Below are 20330 nucleotides of genomic sequence, written 5' to 3'. Positions count from 1 at the left end.
ACAAAGCTCTTCCAAAACGAGAGTGAATCTGGGGTTGGCTTTCACCTGCTGGCAAGCAACGTGACCCTTGTTGAGCCGAGGCGGAGGGGCCCACTTTAATTGCAAATCACAATCGACAAATCCTACTCATTTTGCCTTTAATGTATCTATGTGCCATGCATGCATGCATGATTGTGGCCGGGTTAGCTCAGTTGGTTTGGACATCGTTTGCTGCCATATGATATTAATGGCGAGCCGAAAGCAGTCGGGGTGCTGTTGACGTTACACTTCCTCTGAGACAAGCAGACACAACAGTGGTTTCTATGCCCTGGGGACTGACTGACAGGCTGAGGTTGTAAGGCAAGGCAACTTTATTTCAGCACCTTTCACCAACAAGGTAATTCAATTACATTCCTTTAGTTCTTCATTAGTTCAATGTTGACAACAGGGCAGTCACCAAGTTTATTGTTTAAGGTTTGTGTCATTATGCAGTTTGCACTAAAAAGTCTTGTTTACATTCCTTTGCATTTTGGTTAGTTCAATAGTAGCCTGTACACAATGTTATTTGTTTATTTATTTATTTATAATATGTTCATGTTGTGGCAAAAAGGTTTCTCTGTTTTTGTTAATTTTGGCCAAGTTCGGATTGATACCAATCCTGAGTATCTGACTGGCGCACCCCTATCGAAAAGCACAACCAGTTTTATTAATGTTACTGAGTGAGCAGTGTTACAAGAATTTTTTTAATTTTGATAACTGTTTTGATTCACAATTAAGGTAGAACATAAAAGTTGTGTGTTTAATGTATTTTTGTTGATGTTGAAATGGATTTTAAAACATATGGTATCGAAAAAGTTTATCGTTAAGGAACTGGCATCGAAACTGAGGTATCGAAATTGGCACCGGATCGAAAGATTTTGAACAATGCCCAGCCCTAATCTACAGTACAGTGTACTCACAGTGAACATGGCACGGAAGTTGCTGAGATCTGTAAACAGCTCCTCCACAGAGGTCTTCTTGGGATCGATGGCAAAGTACTCCAGCATGTTTTGATATAGCGTGTCCATATTGCTGTGCATTATCACCAGCTTGCCATACTGCTCCCTGGCAACCTTGCTGAAGCTGTGAGGGTTGTGGTCAAGGTCACCAATACATCTATCACACATTAAATGTCAATTAAATATTGCAGCAAGTATACTAGTCCCCTATTTGACAGCAATGCAGGAAGTGTAGAAAAAGAAACAGAAAGCATTCACATTTGTTGCCGTAATGATCTAAAGCCGGAAAACAGATTGTCAGTGGTAAACTGTGAAGTTGGCATTATGAGCTCTGATACATACATACTCTGGTCAGTCAGGTTACCACTGCAGTGTGTTTAATGGTATAACCCCCTGAAGCCTACAGCATATGTGACTCATGTATGGCTGCTGTCAAAGTGTGTTGGTTTATTTGACATGCACAATATTAAATACAAACCTAAATAAAAAGAATATATTCTACTCTGAAAACAAGGAGACCAAAATCCACACTATCAATTCAAAAACCATCCAATCAGATGATAATTTATCTGAAAAACTGTTTTTTTAGTACTAATTTGACAGTCAATATAAACACAGCAGATAACATATTTGCATTTAACTGTGCTCTTGGCACTGGTCCTGTGCCAAATGTGGCAGCAAGCACAGTCTAGGTCTGCTTACGCTTTTTAGGCTGAATAACCCTGACAATTCTCTTTTTCTCCACTGTGCGGACCAACATGTCCTTGCATCTCAAAATGTACCAAGAATCGTGTCAAGAGCAGTTCCTCACAGACATGGATACATCCTACAATGCAAAGAGATCTACTAAAGCAAAATATCACTCATTTTAAGATTGCCTGTGGAGTAATCTGCGCCCAAACTGTCTAGCACAGAAGATTGAAGAGCATTAAAAGGTCATCCTGGTAAAACTTAGCAAAGCAAAGGACAGTTCTGCTATGTTGGTATGTTTGTGGATGTGTGTGGATGAGGACAAATAGGTAATGGTTGTGTCAACATAAGCTGGAGACCTGTCAGTGTCAGAGCAAAGTGAGAGGGAAAGGGAGAACACTAATATACATCCTGCCTACTAGTCACCATGCAGACAATACTCGCTATATGTAGTATTCTAGCAAGCATGGATTTGCTGTTCAAAAGATAATTTCATATACTGCTATATATAATATAATTAGCTCTTTTGAGTTTTATTTTCTATTTACAAAAGCATATTCTGAGTTGTTCTTTCCACATAATGACACTGTTTGATAAAACTTTTGATCCATGAAAAAAGTAAACGTAGGTTAGAATCAGTTTGAATCAATCTCCTCCTTTTAAAAAGTCTGGGTATTTGTATGTGCAAATCAATGAAAACATTAAATTATGTGTCCTGAAGCAGCAGTCCTGCTAATGACCCCTACAACCTTTTCTCATGGCAGATAAGAAGCAAAAGTAAGCGCGTGTGTGTGTGTGTGTGTGTGTGTGTGTGTGTGTGTGTGTGTATTTTATCACAATTATGTGGTAAGCCTTTCTGGCTCCTATTGAGCCCCTTCATTATAGCTCAATTGATGGACCTGTTGAATCTGGCTGGGGATGGGACTACCTATTCCCAGCTGGGTAAATGCTGTTCAATAGGCCCCGTTTCCAGATTGACTTGTCAGAAATATCTTTCCAAGCCAGGATCTGGGGGAAAGAGGTATTACTTAAGCCTGAACAGGTGATGGAAAGCAAGAGAGGGAGAAAAGCCGAGAGCCAGTGTTGATATATATCCTGGGGTGAAAAATATCTCTCCTCCACCTGTTCCCACTCGCCTGACTTTTCCCTATTCCAAAGAAATCAGTGGTCCACTGCAGCTCAAGAATATCTGCTCACTCTTGCTTTCCTACTGATCCTTTACTCCTTTCCCCCACCTTTTCCATCAAATTTCCTTCTCACATTCAGAAGTGTAACACTAGACCAATAACACAGTAACTGTATACTCAAGTGGCACATGAACTGATAATGGATTTTTTTTAATGTCACCAATGTGACACTCCAGGCTTCTCATGTTTAGCTGGTGACTGTAGATTTTGCTGATTGGAATAATGTCGGCAGCATATTTCATCAGCTGCAAGTAAAGCAGCCATTTGTGAAATTTTTACGTGATAATTGTATCATCTTTAATGAGGCTTCTTCAGGATGAGCGGTGGAACTTCAAGAATAAAACGAGCAAATGTCCTTGCCTTTGATCTAGTAATTCTAGATATATTATAGCCAGGATGACTGGGGATCTTCAGAGATATGACTGAGTAAGATTCACTAATGGTCAGTGTTATCTAATGTGAAATAATAGAAAAAGGGTCCAGTCAAAATTTACTCAAAAGTCCTTGATTATACAAACATGGCTTGTCAATATTGATTAAAAAACACATTTTTAGTGTAGATTAATAAAGGAATCAGGTTCAGAATCAGAGTTAGAAACATTGCTGTGGAGGTTAGTACACCTCTTTTTGTTTTTTTTACAACCATTCTGTACAACAATAACAAAATGAAACTCTAACAATTACATATAAGACTTGTAATGTAATCCAAAATTCCTACGGGAATTATTCAAGTTAATTTAACGGTGCACAAAAGTCACGTTTACTATAAGTTGTGATGCTCAGATCTGGGTACATACAGGTTGTGACCATTAATTAGGCTACCAATCAAAACTGTAGTGGTTCTGCTGTCTCAGCCAACAAAAGTTGATCACAGATTACCATTAAATTGTGCGTGGTGGGTTCAAGCATGAGCACAGTGTGGAGTGTGAGGTTCGCATTTGGATGGTCTTGCGGTGAATACAACATCTGAGCAGTCCAAGATACTACATTTTATATAAAATATGGGGTTAGCAACACAGTGTTGCATGTATGTCAAGCTGAATTTTGGTCTCTATGAAACTTGGGAGCCTTGACGCTCAGCATTTTCAATTTATTAGAAGCTTACAGTAAGATTTCAGATTTTATTTTCAAATTTGATGGAGTTTTTTTTATCAGTGTTGCTAAACTTAGACATTTTGTGCAGGGCACCTGGAATTGGAAAGCAAGGTAGTGAAAGACTGAGCTGTCAAATCCATTCTCAGTGAACCTTTCTGTGTTTCACTCAAGTTCTGTGCTAACTACTGCAGCACAAGCCATCAGTGCCCCAGCCCCAAGGCTATCGATCAAAACTACATCAAGGAGGCTAGGTGCAGGGTGTATTATTGAACACACACTCACACACCTGGTCTGAGACATGCCTGTCAACCTGATTCACTTGAACTACCTCAAAAAGGACAGTGAATAATTAACACAGCTGCCAAACAGACATGGACAGATGTCAACAAATGTACCTGGATATTCAAAGAGGTCAGTTAAACAGTGAAGAGAAATTGTGTATTCATGTGTTTGTGAATTAGCGCTTTTGTTTAATTATCATAAACTGACAATTGAATGAAACATTAAAACCCTTTTGTTCCATCTCCAGGAACCTACAACAATGACTGACATTGTGAAAGAGAATGGCAGAAAGTAGGAGGATGCTCTGTCCCAATTCTCACTTTCATGTTCAAGTTTAGGTGTGAATCACCCTACAAAGACAGAGCTGAGAGGGGTACTGGTACAAAAACCTGTGTATAGGACCAAGTATGGGAGAACTATCTATGCCTCCCTCTTTTGTTTGAGTTAGAGTAAACTCATTGAATAATGCACCGAACTGGTGAGTGAATGCATGTGCGTGTTTAAAGGATATAGCCATTTTAGTGAGGAACATGTCGTTGGGGTCATCGGGGGAGGAGAAAGTCTCCAGGTCTCTCTCCAGCTGCAGCAGCTGCATCTCCATCTGCCTGAGGCTCTTTTCCAGATTCTCTGCAGACACTGACACACACCCACATATATCAAGACACACACATACACACATTCGTAACAGCACACATAAACACACCCACGTGCCAAGGAAATGTGAAAGAAAAAAACAGAGAGATGACAACTCAATTACAGGTGCAATCAAATGCATTATTATTGTGAGGCTCTGAAAGAATCAGAGAAAAACAACATACACAAAACAACAGGGAAAATGAGAGAGAAGGCAGCTCAATTGCAAAGCATGGTTATTGTGGGTTCACACTGTGCCTGACACACCATGGGAATAAACAATGACTGAGGAAAAAATAAACATCAAGGGAAGGTAGCTTTGTATTATTCTGTTTGCCTTTTATATGCCTATGTGTATGTCGTTGCAATTCAACTTATACAAGAATGCAATGCCTTTACTGACACACTGTAGTGAAAACAAATGTCTGCTATGTTTGCTCATATATTTAAACTGTATCTGTGGCTTTTTTAGTAAGACAAACAGAGTAACAGATTGATGTATGAAAATGGCTGCTGGAGTAGATATCTTTCTACGCCCTTCATTCCGTTTTTAGTCCTATCAACAGGTGGGGGAGCAGGGGAACACTGAGCCTAACTTTCTGTTAAGTTGGTCATGGCTGACACTTTAAGCTAGTCACTGAATATAGCATATGGCTTAAATTACCTTGATTAGACCCTGCTTGACAAAAAGGCATAAGCTGCTTATTTTTAAGTAGTTTCAAATGTCCCTTGATCCTAATACATGCTTTACTTAAAAGGGAAAAAAGAGAGAGAGAACTTCAATGCAGCTAAGCTTCTCACTGAATTTGTAGCCTAAACCCCATTTACTGAGGGGGAACACACTGTCTTGGAAGCACACACACACGTACCACACTGGTTCAATCCGACATCTTAACTACAAATATTTTAATAAATGAATCTGCAGTAGCCAAGGTTGTACATTTTCTTTTTAAAAAGTGTAGTGGAGTCAGAGTTTAGGCACGACTTCCCTACGGACAATATGGCCGTTATTTTCCAGAATTCCGGCCATATAGAACAACTACCGGACATATGTTTTAAATAGCCATTTAATAGCCTACATTTAAACAGCATTAAACACAAAAAACACAAACGCTATGATCTAAGTTCCAAAAAAACAACAACAAAACTAAACTAAAAGTAAAGCGCTGCAATGTGGGAAGGGAACATTACTGCAAAATGCAAAATGATTAAAGGCCAGAGATGCACTGACTGAGAAAAGACAAGGGAAGGGACAGAAAGCAAAACAGAGACAGATCTCCTCTTTTGATGGATTCACAATCCAAGCTGCAAGCTTTTGTTGATGAGGCTCCCCCAGGTGGAGGGGCATCTGACCAAGAAAAAGTTAACAAAAAATTTAGGAAAATCAAAATCTGCCTGGGACTGACCAGGAGTGTGAGTAGAGCAGCTGGAATATTTTGTTAAACACACACAAATGTGTTTCAACACAGATGATACTGATTTGTATAAACACACAACTGTCACATACAACTTAGGAATTTTGAAATAATTCCTCTGAGGTACAGTGACAAGAAGAGATGGAGACAAAACATATAAGGGTGTTTCCATTTCTTCTTTGTTCTCTCTGGCCACTCTGCTCTTGCTTTTTCTTTCTGTGTGTTAAAACGTGAGTGATTTTTATGAGCAGTGGGGCCTTTATGCCTCTGTGGTCCAGAGGGGTTGCAGACAGATATAGGATGTTTTAGAAGAAAAATAATTGGAATATTTGTAGAGGTCAAATCCCCCATTGACATCCTTTTATTACTCTGCCAACCTGCTGTGCTATAAATGAGACTGAGTGGAGCACACAACTATGCATACTCACTCACAAATTGCAATGCTACACACAGAGCTCCACTATAGATCACCCTTTGATGTATGGAAATTAAGAAAAATGCAGATCTGCCTCCTGAGGCCAAAGCCTGACAGACAAGTGTGACTAGACTGATGGTGCCAGAGGCTGGGAGCTGGGGACTCGTAATGCAAGAAATCCTGGTGCATTCCCCTTAACATGCTGAGCACCTACTACATACAGAAAGAGCATGAAGGTCATTGAATTGCAAGTGTATCAACCTGAGGCTCATCACTCAGACTGCATGTGGCAAAACAAAGCTTGAACAGCATATTAAAGTGCTCATATTATGCTCATCTACAGGTTCATAATTTTATGTAGAGGTCGTACCAGAATAGGTTTACGTGGTTTAATTTTCAAAAAACACCATATTTTTGTTGTACTGCACATTGCTACAGCTCCTCTTTTCACCCTGTGTGTTGAGCTCTCTGTTTTAGCTACAGAGTGAGACATCTCACTTCTGGTCCATCTTTGTTGGGAGTGGCCCATGCGCAGTAGCTAGGTAAAGGCAACCAGCCAGTCAGAAGCAGAGTATGGGGGTGTGCCAAGCTAGCACATTGGTGATTACATTTGTCACGGAAGTAAAGGCTGGACTACAATAAAGCTGTTTGGAGCAGTTTGTGAACTGTGTTTTCTGTGGGAGATGATAAGTGCCTTTGGAGCTTTTTCACTTTGTAAACCTATAACATGCACAAAAAAGATATATAACACAATAAAGGTAAGGGGAAAAGCCAAAAAGCATAATATGAGCACTTTAAAGAAACATCTCAATATAGTTGTATCCTCTTATTACTCCTTAATGACTCCTCAGGGCCACAAGCCTTTAACAGAAACTGAACCAAAACAGAGTTTCTGTCTTTGCAAAATAAAATGTATGCAGACACATTTCCAAGTAAGCAGTGTTTCTGCTGCTGAAAGACGGTGTCTCCGTATTTGTCTGATTTCACCAACAAGCTCAGCACCAAGTACCACAAAACTACCCTAATTGCCCAAACCTGCCTGCTGTGTATTGTGATGAAGGACAAAAGAAATAGAGTAGAAAAGGGTAGAAGAGCAAGATTGATAGACCAAAAACAGAGACGTTGTATTTCCATTCAATTGCCAAGCGAATTTCACGCAGACTTTTGAATTGTTGCAAAAAAGAAATGCAAATTAGGCACATTACCATCAACTGGTTTGGAGCAAATAAACTAGACTACACAAAGCACAGTTACATCAGAAGTTGGCAGTATAGGCTTCGCACCTTAGCCATATAACCCATCTACTTTGTTTCAATTAGGCAAGTTTTAAATGTTCTTTCATGTCAGCTAGTATTTACCAGACAAGACAATTTAATGCAATTCTGGGAAGACACCACAGCAGAAACAGCTGATCAGTCATGTTGAGTTAAATATCCACGTCAGAATTTATTGGGCAATGGCATTTCCATATCTCATTTAGTGCATCAACATTTTTTCGACCAAGGCAAAAACTACCTCAAGCGAGCGTAAACACGTTTTATTGAAGTTTGATCGAATTTCTGATGCAATACTTCAAAATGTGCATAAAAATATGTTTATGGAAACACGGCTAGAGACACAAACAAAAAAGAAAGACAGACAGAGACAGACACAAAGATATATTGACAGACAGATAGATACATCGATAGATACATAGAAAAATGACAGAGAGGCAGCAGCATACAAGGACTGCTTCTCCATGTCAGGAGAAATAATGAATGTAGTGCTGAAACGTAGAGAGGGGCAGAAAAAGAAGACAGACACAAAGGAACCCTGAACTAAGCTGCAGTTTTTCTTCCATGAGAGACGGGATTGGCAATGGGGGAAACGAAGGCTGTGGTACACACAGTCAAAAGACAGAGGCTTTTGCAAAAGAAGCGCAAATCATTACTGCTACCTCTATCCATCCGTTTTCATGCTCAAGTAAGCTCTTTGGTTAGTGCCTATGAATGTAATGCAGCCTTTTAATGTGTGTTCAGGCGTCCCAAATGGCTGACAGGCCTGATGAAAAGGAAGCCACTCAAGAGCATGGTTTACAAAGACGAAATGGGATTTGTGTGTCTCAATACTAGATATGGAGAGATGAGACACATACTGTATGCATCTCATAATGGTACAGTCTAGAGCTGTCAGTCTTCCTCTATAATACCATTCAAATTCAATTTGTTATTTTTTTTTTAATATTTCAACATTTAATAGTCAGAAGCAGCCCCGTTACAAATATGTACTACACTACTCAGGCTTATGCATTGTCAATGCCACTATAAGCATGTGGTTGTTGTTAAACGTTCTGTCCACTAGAGGGACTTCTAACATTAGCCTCGCCTTGAAGGGGACCTACATCAAGGCGCATTGCATTTCTGGCACGCCGCTCTCTGTCCACCACGAGCACACAGCGACACAAATCAACAGAGAACTCTGTAATGAAACATTATCAACAAGTGTAGTGAAGCGGCTCTGTTGTAAAGGCCAACTTTGCTCGGTTAGCACAATGACATCATGTTAGAAAGCACAGCCTAAACGATTTGTCATGAACTGAGTAACACTAACAATAGTGTTAGCCACGAAGCTAACGGCATTGATAACTAAGCCAAATTGTGCTGTCACTACTATTTTAGTGATTTAAAAGCAACCTGTTTCTTGCAGGTTGTCACTTTACTGAGAATGCAGCTGTTAGAAGGTAATATACGTATGAAATCAAAGCTAACTCTGACAGCTGTAGGGCAGCTAACATAAACTTTAGCTGTCTCCATGAAGCTCCCAGCTAAGCTCCTATAACTCACGACGTAGTTAGGAAACCAGAACGAGCTTATTGATAACATAAGCATTTTGGCTCGGTGGATGCCGATTTTAAAGTCATGTTAAAACTATTTCCCATCCTTCTTCCGATTTCCAGCTGCAGCCTGTCACTCCCCACTGTACTAACGTTACCCGGTACGTAACGTTAGCTCACAATGCCTTGTGTTTCTGACTCCCGTAACTTATTGTTCATCAGACGTGACATGAGAAGAGGGAGATTAGCCAAACTATTTATAAAAAAAATAATAATAATTCACATTCGAATAGTATTGATTTTATTACTATTCAATTATATCCGACTTTCGGAATTTGTTCCAAACAGCACTAGTACAGACACAGAGAGAAAGACTGCAACGTAGAAAGAACACTACATCTATGTGGATGCAAACAGACACTCAGCTTGAGGCCAATGAGGTAAGAAGGTGGACAAAGCTTGACGAGAGGTCCTAGGATTGTGCTTTTCATTGTTCTCGCCATTGTACTTTAGAGTCTTGGCCAAGGGCTTGTGGACACGCAGCAAAGTTGGAACAAATGAAAAACTCAATAGGAGCCTCGAGGGCTCCTTATGAGAAAGAGTCCAAACAATAAAATCACACATTTCATCCTCCCTGTGTTTTCTCCTCCTGCTGGGACTGGGGCAGTGGGTAAAATCTACGTAGACACACACACACACACACACACACACACACACACACACACACACACACACACACACACGTACACACGCACACGTACACACACACACACACTCACTCCTGAGAGTTGCCTATGGCAATATGAACAAAGAACATGACCGAGTCTCCTCTGACCACCCAGTCTGTCCCTGCTTGCCTGTGACCTTTACCATACTCGAGATACACTGGCCAAACTCAGAGCCGTGTCAGAGCGTTTGTGTGTATGTGTGTTTGTGTGCATGCCTGCACGTGAAATTAAACAGAAAGGAGTAAATTTGTGTTAAAGTAACAAAGACACTTAAAATACATGTAAACAGTCTATTGTTTTTCTTCTGAGCAATAGACATAACATGAAGTATTCCCTAGAAAAACAAACCTATAACTTTTGTAAACGTGCTACAGCTAAGGATTAATGTAAGTATCAAACAGTAGTGCAGCTGAGAAGAGGGTATCATAGATCAAACACTAAACTGGTAAAATACAATGCATGTTTACAGAATCAACAAGCACCTAACCCAAGAATAATCCCCAGAGAGTCACAAAAGTAGAAAGGTAAGAGTGAAGCTCAAAGTAAAACCAAAGAATAAAGAAAAAGAATGCTCCATTTCTGTCTAGGAAGGCCATTCTGTTTATGCATTAAGCTCTCCAAACCACATCCTTTAACACCTGGATCTGTCATTACTGCTCAAATACAGAAAAAACAAGCAAATATTAAAACAAAATCTGATATCAATGGTTTACAATTTGTGTTATTATATAGAATATAATTGATTTTTTTTCACTGACTGAATCTCTTTGTCATGCTGGACGTTACCACTGTGATTGGGTGCGGTGATATTGTGAACCCAGTCTCACCCCTAAGATACGTTTAAGGAACTTGGTAAAAAATGACTTTATGTCTAGATGCTGATGGATCAAGGGTTAAACTTAACAGATTTAAAATGTTAACATGTCACTAGGGCTGCCACCTCTTAGTCGATTAGTCGATTAATCGGTCGTTTTGGTCTTAGTCGACTAAGATTTCTTTAGTTGATGAGTCATTTTTTTATGCTTATTCATGCTTAATTACTCATTTCCAAGAAACTTATGAGCACATTTCTGGTAAACACAATATTTAAAGTGGTGCTTTTGCAGGATTAATTGTGGAGAAAGTCAGTTTTACAGATGGTTAATTAACTACATTTATATTGTGCTTTTCTAGTCTTAATCACCTCTCAAAGAGCACAGCTCTGTCGATTACATCAACTAATCGATTAATCGACAAAATCATATAAGTGTTAGTCGACTAAGAATTTCTTTAGTCGAGGACAGCCCTACATGTCACATGATCAGTAGTTTATATGGCTGGACAACCCACACAGCTCATTATTTTTTCATTAGGCTCAACTTTCCCATCATTTACCTCTGCCACTGTCCATACCATCACTTATGTTTATGTCAGACGATTGCGCTTAATGGCCACCCTTAAACAAGAGGCCAAAGCATTCTTTCTAAATATCTAACAGTTTTTAGTTTTAATAGCATGCCTTCAGTTGCCTAAACAACAAGTTGAACAAAGGATAACAAACATTTTTCCTCATGTAACCCAGAGCTAAAGAGGGTAGCTTTTGTGAGTTTCAGACAGACTCGTGACTCAGTGTCTCGTTTGTATGCCTTTTGCTTGCTCAAAGACCAGTTGGCAAAGTTCTGCTAGTAAACATCGCCAGGGATGTTGATTTGACCGGGAGTGGCCAAAACTCTCTGTGTGCACTGAGGGAGCTAAAGAACTTAAGTTGACACCGGCAGGAAACCAAAATAGCAGCAAATAGGTTTATGCAGCATGTAGGTTTATGCGTATTGGTAATAATGTATATTACCTCTGCTAGATCGGTCCACATGCTCCAGGTCTTCAACAAACTTGATCACATCTGGATATTCCTCCTCACATACTTGCACCAGGAAGTGGAGTAATGTGGTTTTTTGGTCCGCTGACTTAGTGTCCTTCAGCTGTAGTAAAACACATATACACAAATATATAAAGTTACACACAAAGACCTATGAAAATAAAATTATCTATTTTATTGCAGTTAGGTTAATTATGTATTTTATTTTGGTTAGGTTAATACACAACACAACAAATTAATTCCATAGACTGGGCAATAAAACGTCTCTCAAGGGGACAGGCTGATTGCATATTTGGCACAAAGTAGTACCCTGAACTTCCCTTGTTGCTTAAAATGTCACAGGCCAACCCTAACCTTATACGTATGTGGAGGGGTGTGTGTGTTGTCGCTGCAGCCTACAGACAGCAAGTTGTTGTTGGTATTGAAGACTAAGGACCACACCAGCTATCTAACTGGACCGAAGTGACACTTGCAGGTACGTTTAAAAGCTGTTTACTGTGCTGCAGCCACAGCTACGGTAAATAGCTATCCAGCCTGCAAACTGATGTTAGCATTACTCTTTTCCCCAGTGAATGTTTGTTTGGTCGCTCGTTCAACAAGCTAAGGTGCAGGACGCGCGATCGTGTTTGTAAGATAGATAAGAAAGAGACTCTAGCAAGCTAATGTGGGTTGTTCAAAGTCTGTGGCTATTGTGTTGTTCTATGATAGAACACTGACATTACTGCTTTATGCAAGATTTGATTGGCTCTATTGAAAAAAAACTATTTCAGTTGTAAAGGTTTTGCTGCAACGGTAGAGAATTTACAAGAGATTTTGTGTTCTATAGCAATATCATACAGGATGTTATGCATCATTGTCCTTTATTTAGCTACCGTAAGCCCTTTCAATAGCTTTATAAATGCTGAGTGTTGACAGTGCTACAGATGAGTCTTGTACTCATGCAGCAGACGCTTATTCACCATGTGATGACCTCTCCTGCACTTTGTGCCTCTCCCCCGCCCTCCCCAAAACAAAATAATTTCAATTTATCTGATACATTTCCATCATCGTTCTTTTACAGTCTAATGCCAAGATGTCTCTCAGTATCCCCGCCAAACATCCCTCCTGTGGAGTGCGTTGCTGTGTATCTCTCTAGGTGATCTATTGGTAGACAGCAGTGTGCTCAGCCCTGCTGGGTTTAATCATGTTTGTATTATCTTCTCTAATCAAACATTCTCATCTCTTTTTTCATTTCTGTTTTCTCATTTTTTTTCAAAAGCGTCAAGTGCTTGCTCACAAAAGGTCCCTCTCTGAATTTAGATGGATGGTAATCATAGTTGACTATGTAAACATTTTGCTTTTTCCAGTTGGGCTAGGTGCAATTTTCCTGTGCTGTGAAGTGTGCCATGGAATTAAGTTGTCAAACCCAGGGGCAGGCACAAAGGGGATATCTTCCTCTATATATCCTGCCTCTGACATCGATGAACATCTTGGTCCCACGACATATAAGCATGAAGATAAGCAAATAGACACAGTGGAACAGCAGCGTTACAAATGCGATAAACACAAAACACATTTCTTCATAGACTTTTATTAATTGACTATATTAGTGTCACGCTAATGGAAATGAAACTAATCCATCATCTATGTTTTTATGAATCCATGCACTTGTGTTTATATGAGCATAAGCACCCAAGTCTAACAGGGCAGAGAGGTGGCAGTGATGAATGGCTGCGGTGGTTGTTACTGTGGAAACTGCAGTGAGTGTGCTAACAGCTGTAATGTAACCACTGGAGGAGTCTCCTACTCAAGGATTACACTCGGTTCTCACCATCACTATCATACAGGAAAACATACGGACAGTAAGGTATAGGTATTTGCTAACGCTGACCCATGGAGCATGCATGGGTAGTCCTGCAGGGTGTGAGAACTTTAGCCTAAGTTATGTATCCAGAGCAGAAAAATGAGAATAAAGTACTCCCTGGGTTTGGCTGCTTTAAAAGATGCCAGCAGGTACAGAAAAAAATTGTCTTGTGGGGCTGATAGTGTTCAATCAAATTAAAGTTTCAAACAAAATGTCTAATCACAGGAACCACTTAAGATCAGCACGCTGATAGGGCTCAGACAAGGTGGCATAAAAGACAAAATAACACTCCTTGAAACATGCAGCCACACAAGTATAGACAGTAGGTGATTATGTGTGTGTGTGTGTGTGTGTGTGTGTGTGTGTGTGTGTGTGTGTGTATCTCACTGACTGACAGAGTAGTATCACATGAGATGATTAACAAAGCATGCAATTAGTCTCCGAGTTTCCAGGGTTGCTAAATCAGTGCCGTAAAAGGCAAATATATAAAAAATAAATCTGAGGCAGTTAAAATAGAAAGACTTCATCCAAATGTAATCAATAACTCAAAAATGTATCTGTTATAGGTCCAGGTCCAGATAGGACGCCGTATGGGTATGGACCCGGACCACAGTCTACCTATTAGTATACTGTGGTCATTGCAGTATTGAAAAAAATATATATATTATTGCCGTAGTGCAACTGTAAACAAAGCTGTGAAAAAGGTAAAATGTCTATGTCATGAGTTGTTTTCCTTGAACATGTATCACTCACGTTGAACCCCTGACACTGGAGGGATTAAGGACTGCATACTGTATGTGAACAGTTGAAAGTAAATTCCGCTTTTCAACCCTCACCTTGCAGAGGGAACTGAGGTCGAAGCCATATGACTGGGCGTTTCGAGATCCTGCATTCATGTAATTCCCCAGCAGCAGCACCAGCTCCAGCAAGCGGCCAAAGGAGCGGCTCTTCCTGACCTCATCACACGCAGCGTTTACAGCCAGGATATCTGGACGCAGGTTGTTTACCTGCTCCTCAAACTGCAGCCGAAAGAGGATGTGGCTCAGGCGAGGACGCAGCCTCTTCACACTGCTCATCTGGGAGAAGAGGACAAAGATTCGAGGAAAACAAGTAAGCATGAAGGAAAAAAGAATATGAAAAGGAGAATTATAGAAAAGAGAATAAAACAGGAGAGCCAGTGAACATAGTCAAACTTAAAATAACTACAATCACACTTTCTGCACACTCTCTCATTCAGCCAATCTAATTTAAAAGACATTTATGCAACCGGCATGCTGGAAAGTGTTGCTAGGCAGTAGTAATAGATGCTGGCACTGATATGATTTGGGACCCAGGTCTGGTAAGTTAATTGTGGAGTTAGTGTCCATATAGGGCAGGCAGCGGAGGGGGTGGAATATACAATAGGCTGCCTTGGATTACCACTCTCACACAATTAGAGAAAATTGGAAAATATTGCATTGGGCCCTGGGCCTGTCCACAACAGTGATTGTGTACGTGTGTGCGGTGGTGGGAAGGGGCGCAGGTTCCAATTGTCTGTTTCACACAACAGCTGGCTGTGTGGTTTGATGTCCTCCATCAAGGGTTTAATTATAGCTACTGTAATGTTATCAAATGACTATTTCAGTCAGTGAGTGAGCGCGTGCGTGTGTGTGTGTGTGTGTGTGTGTGTGTGTGTGTGTGTGTGTGTGTGTGTGTGTGTGTGTGTGTGTGGCGTGTGTGTGGCGTGTGTGTGTGTATTTGTATGAGAGAAAAGGAAAGAGTAATTGGGGAACATGACAAAAGTAAGAAGAAGCAAGGCGCACAAGAACCAAACATGAAATGGAGCCCAGAAATGGGACAAATTATGTGATAAGGATATTGTAGTAGGGAGAACAGAATGAGAAAAAGAAAGAAAGAAAGAAAGAAAGAAAGAAAGAAAGGTCCTTCAGAGTGAATGTGTGCAGCTGTTGTTTCCATAGAGGATACGAAAGGCATTGGACAAAACTCAGCTGACGTTGATATCATCATCATGAGGGGACAGATTCTAACGTAACAAAATGTACTATAAAGAAAAATGTATGGACAATAAAGCGTGTATATTGCGGAGTCATAATTTAATTAGGTGGTAAGATGGTGAGAGGGAAAATACAGTTTTGTTGATGTACTGTAGACTTCTCTCATGCTAAGAGTGTTAACAGTGAATTTAAAAAATGATGCAACCATATAGTGTAAAAACAAATTAATGTGAGTAAATATGTTTGGTAACTTGTCTCTGTGGAGTGTCAACAACAATTTAAATCCTAGATGAAAGACTTTAATTCAAAGACGTGTCATGTCATAAGGACTGTGACTACAGTTAAGCCAGCAGGGTGCACGTGCTAGTGGTAAACAGAGTGATTCCTTAGATTTTAGGGATTGAAATGAAGTCTGTAAGCCATCAACCACAACTGATGTACAGCAATAACAGCTACTCTACTGTATAAAGTTGACTAGTGTAAAATACACTAGAATATGCTTTAATCTAGTTACATGGGGATGCACGGAAATAAAGCTTGTTTTGCTCGCTGACTTCTTAAATAAAAATGTATGTACCACAGTAGCTGCACAAATAAACAATGACTACATTACCCTAGCATCCCAGGCACTGTAAGAATTGTTTACAATGCAATCAGATCTATTCCTACTACACACTTCTATACTCAAGGTAAAGTTCAATCAAGCATGATTGTGGTGGACATGGGAAAAAACGGTAAAATGCATGTGTTTGCACAATGGTAAATTAAAAATCCCCTTTGAACCTGAGCTTTTCTGATAGGTGAAAGCACACAGGCCTCCTTGGGCCCACGCAGGCACTGAAGCGCAACAACATTATATAAACAGGCTTTTCTTTGTTCTATTTCTCCCTGATGAACTATACACAACAGCTGAGTATGCTCTATTTCTATTTTTCAACACCCCTCTCTCCCAATCAACCACTCAGTCAATGTATTTTTATTCAGTGATAAGATTCTCTTTCATGGGTGTTTGCAAAAGAAGATTATTCAGTGTTTTGTCAGTAACTTGGTTGCTAGGCAGAAACACAAAAAGTGCTTCACCCTTCATGCATAATTCTGAATAAAGCTCCTTTGAAAAGTCTTTAAAAAATGATTTAGACATAATTAGGCAGCAAAGCTGCTCTTTAATGTGCATACATTAGTGCAGCAGTTAAAAGGTGTCCTGTCTTTCCACTTAATGCTTAAAAAGATAGAATTTTAGAAAGCTTGGGATTGCGATATTCATATGAAAGTGCTCGGTTTGTGTTTGTGTGTGTGTGTGTGTGTGTGTGTGTGTGTGTGTGTGTGTGTGTGTGTGTGTGTCCGCGCATTTCTGTGTGAGTGTGTGTACTCACCACAACCCCAAACTGCTCAGGCTCCGACAAATTTGCGTACTCATTTTTATACTTGGCCAAGGCGCTCAGCTGCTCCTGCTCTGGTAGGTGCTTCACAAGGTTCTAGAAAGAGAGAGGAAAAAAAAGGAGTGAGAGGCAGCATGGATGAAAGCAGAGTAGACGAAAGCAACCAATCTGCATTTACATGAAAATAGCCTTCTGATGGTGATGTAATGATGCCTTACATACTTTGTTATATTAATTGTAGTTGGTATGGTGTCATAGCCTCCACATTTACTTGTTTTTAAATTATTACAAAATGTAATGATTTAATGTGTCCAAAAATAAAGCTGTTTATGTCCCGTGGGAGATTGGCTTTACTGGCTCTCAACAGCAATGTGGTTGCCCACAGTCCACGCCAATGTGGTGTTTTCTTTGAATTTAATTTAGAAATACCCCTAGGACTACCACTCTCTGTACTGTGCTTGTTTAGAAATCTAACCTACTGCTGTTTTATTGGCTGTGTGTTTTGGTGAGTGTCAGCCCTGTTGATGAGTTTCAGTAAAAAGAAAGAATAAAATGTTTTTTTTATTATCAAACAGAATACTATATCTTTAGGGCAATGTATACGTATAGAGACAATTGAAAGTGATTGGGTTTTTTAGACAGCCAAAAGGAATAAATGTTAAATTATGTAAGCCACGTTGATTACATTGCCTTCTCCTCTGAATTTAACAGCCATCTCCACAGAAACTGCTACTATGAGGTAAATATGTTGGTCTGAGGCATTCAAATTGGGTTGAAAATCTGTTCCCCGATGCCTGGAGACAGAAAAAATATTACCACTATCATTACTTGAGTTTAATGGAATTTGCCTTAATGACTATTAAATATTTGCCTGTTACAATTAACAATTATTGATCACATAAAATCTTTAAAATGTTCATCCGTAGATCAGGTTTGTTTTTGTTTGTTTGTTTCAACTCAGCTTACCAGCACCTACCCTGACCGATCACAGTTAAATTATCTAAAACCCTTAAATGTATTACTCAACTTCCTCAACTTCTGGTGCACAAATTCTAGGCCATCAATTCTTTACATTTTTGGTGACATCTATAGACTGATTTCAGGTTGGCTTGACAAATGTACACTGTATGCTTATAGTCTATACTTATTCAGGCCTTTTGTTCCAGCCATTTAGACTACTGTATTTCCTTTTTATGACACAGGAAATTCCCTCCAGGGATTAATAAAGATTTATCTTATCTTAGTTGCCAGAGTGCCCAGGAAGCCAATGGATGGCACCCAGATTGTAGAAACTACTGCTGCCAAGATACTGACACAAACTACAAAACTGGAGCACATTTCCCCATTCTAGCCTCCCTGCACTAGCAACCTGTGTCACTCGGAAATTATTTTAAAGTTTCATCAGTTTGCCCCATCCTACACGTTTGACCTTCTCTGTCCTTGCACTCCTGTAAGTAGCCTAAGGTCTGCCGACCAGTTGTTGCTGACTCTTCCCAAGGGCCAAGCTGGAGACAGAGCATAGTTGAGGGCTTAAAGCCTCTGTAAACAGCCTTCCATTTGAAATCAGGCAAGCAATGTCAGTGTCTAAAAATCTATTAAAACTGTATTTCCACGAATTAAATATATATTTTTTAATTCTTATTAATTAGACAATAACAAAGCTAATCTGTAAAGCAGCAACAAAATAAACAGCAGAAAAACAATTTTAAAAATGATGCTTAACATCAGGATCGCACTTATTCATTAATATATCCACAGATGTGCTTACCAACTGTTTCAACACTTGTTGTACTGTGAGCTTTACAGATGCCCGATACCTCAGCCTCAGGCTAAATGCCTTTCAAGGTAGACAACAAATCAAGGATGATAACTTCGATAGAGTTGGTACTAGGGATGTTAATGATTAACCGTTAACCGACAATACGAATTTTGACCAGTTCATGGCAATCAGTTACACCGTTAAAAACAATATTATTACAAAAAAGTGTTTTAAGCTCTTTTTTTTCTACTAAGTTTTTGGCTCTCTGCTGGATGGTGACACATGTCACTATATCGATGAGGACTGGCAGGTTAAATCGGCCTTCCTACACACAGAGTATGCCAGGCAGACACACAGACGACAACCTCGCAGGTGGATGCGGTGGAGGCGAGCTTGGACATATGCTCCGCGGACAGCTGAAGACCTGTGTTGGTCGGCCAGTCGCACAGCGGTTCCAGCAAAGCTGCATGTGTCTATGACAACGAATGTAACATTGTGGCTGCATGACCGGTACAAGTCCACAGCTATCCGCGGATGCGGAGCGCCGAAAGTATGCCTGGGAGTCCTCGACAGGTGAACTGGGACTCTGTTGGGGAGATAGACCGATTATTGGCCCTGGACGACTATCGGGCCGTTTTTTAGCAGTTTGCAGATTATCTATATCAGCGTTTTATTTGCCTGATAACCGATAAAGTTAATTAATTAAAAAGTGCGCTACTTTGACTCCCCTACAGCCCTGTGTCTGTCCCTCTGCTCTGGTTTCACTCACCACTGAGTCTGACTTAATGTCCCGGCCTCAACACTATCTGACTAACTTTTACTGTGTGTTATGTTGAAAGTTTCTAATTTATTAAATAATTGCTTTAAGCATTTGAACAAAGTTTTGTGTTGGAGTATGTAACATTCTAAAATCTTAATTTTGCCCTAAAGATTTTCATTTTCACTGTAAATGCATATCGGTTCCAAATATCGGTTATCAGTTTAACTAACTACTAATAATCGGTATCGGCCTTGAAAACACAGTATCGGTCGATCCCTACTCTGCTGGCTGCTTGTTGGTTAGCGGTTAATGATCGCTCAACGAGGGTCATCTATCGGTCAGAAGAAAAAAAATCTACATTAGCATCCCCAGTTGGGACATGAACCTGATCGCCTGAGCAGGAGTAGGGCAGCACTAAAAGTATACTTCCAGCCTCAAGGCAAAGAGTTGTACGATGTAGGTGGATCTAGGTGCCAATATTCTGTCCATCTCAGAGCTAGGTAAGT

At 40.0% G+C, this 20330-nt stretch overlaps 1 protein-coding gene and 1 long non-coding RNA gene across 7 annotated transcripts in view; one reads left to right on the top strand and one right to left on the bottom strand.

Moving 5' to 3' along the window:
* Window positions 1-20330, bottom strand: part of LOC116054602 (protein diaphanous homolog 3) — a 195435-nt gene that overhangs the window by 88042 nt on the left and 87063 nt on the right. For all 6 annotated transcript variants that reach the window (XM_031306235.2, XM_031306239.2, XM_031306238.2 and 3 more), the window contains 5 exons: window positions 17300-17401; window positions 14769-15008; window positions 12063-12192; window positions 4743-4867; window positions 939-1103 (listed from right to left, as the gene is read on the bottom strand). In XM_031306235.2, coding sequence (XP_031162095.1) covers window positions 939-1103; window positions 4743-4867; window positions 12063-12192; window positions 14769-15008; window positions 17300-17401 — 762 coding nt within the window. The remainder of the gene's footprint in view (window positions 1-938; window positions 1104-4742; window positions 4868-12062; window positions 12193-14768; window positions 15009-17299; window positions 17402-20330) is intronic.
* Window positions 5308-19759, top strand: LOC116054603. The gene is made up of 3 exons (XR_004106105.1): window positions 5308-5317; window positions 6558-6561; window positions 19662-19759. It is a non-coding gene; the product is annotated as an uncharacterized LOC116054603 (long non-coding RNA).

Source organism: Sander lucioperca, chromosome 3, assembly GCF_008315115.2.
Source record: "Sander lucioperca isolate FBNREF2018 chromosome 3, SLUC_FBN_1.2, whole genome shotgun sequence".
In the NCBI taxonomy this organism is placed as follows: Eukaryota; Metazoa; Chordata; class Actinopteri; order Perciformes; family Percidae; genus Sander; species Sander lucioperca.
Note: the sequence above shows the minus strand (reverse complement) of the source record. Positions and strands in the feature narration are given on the sequence as shown.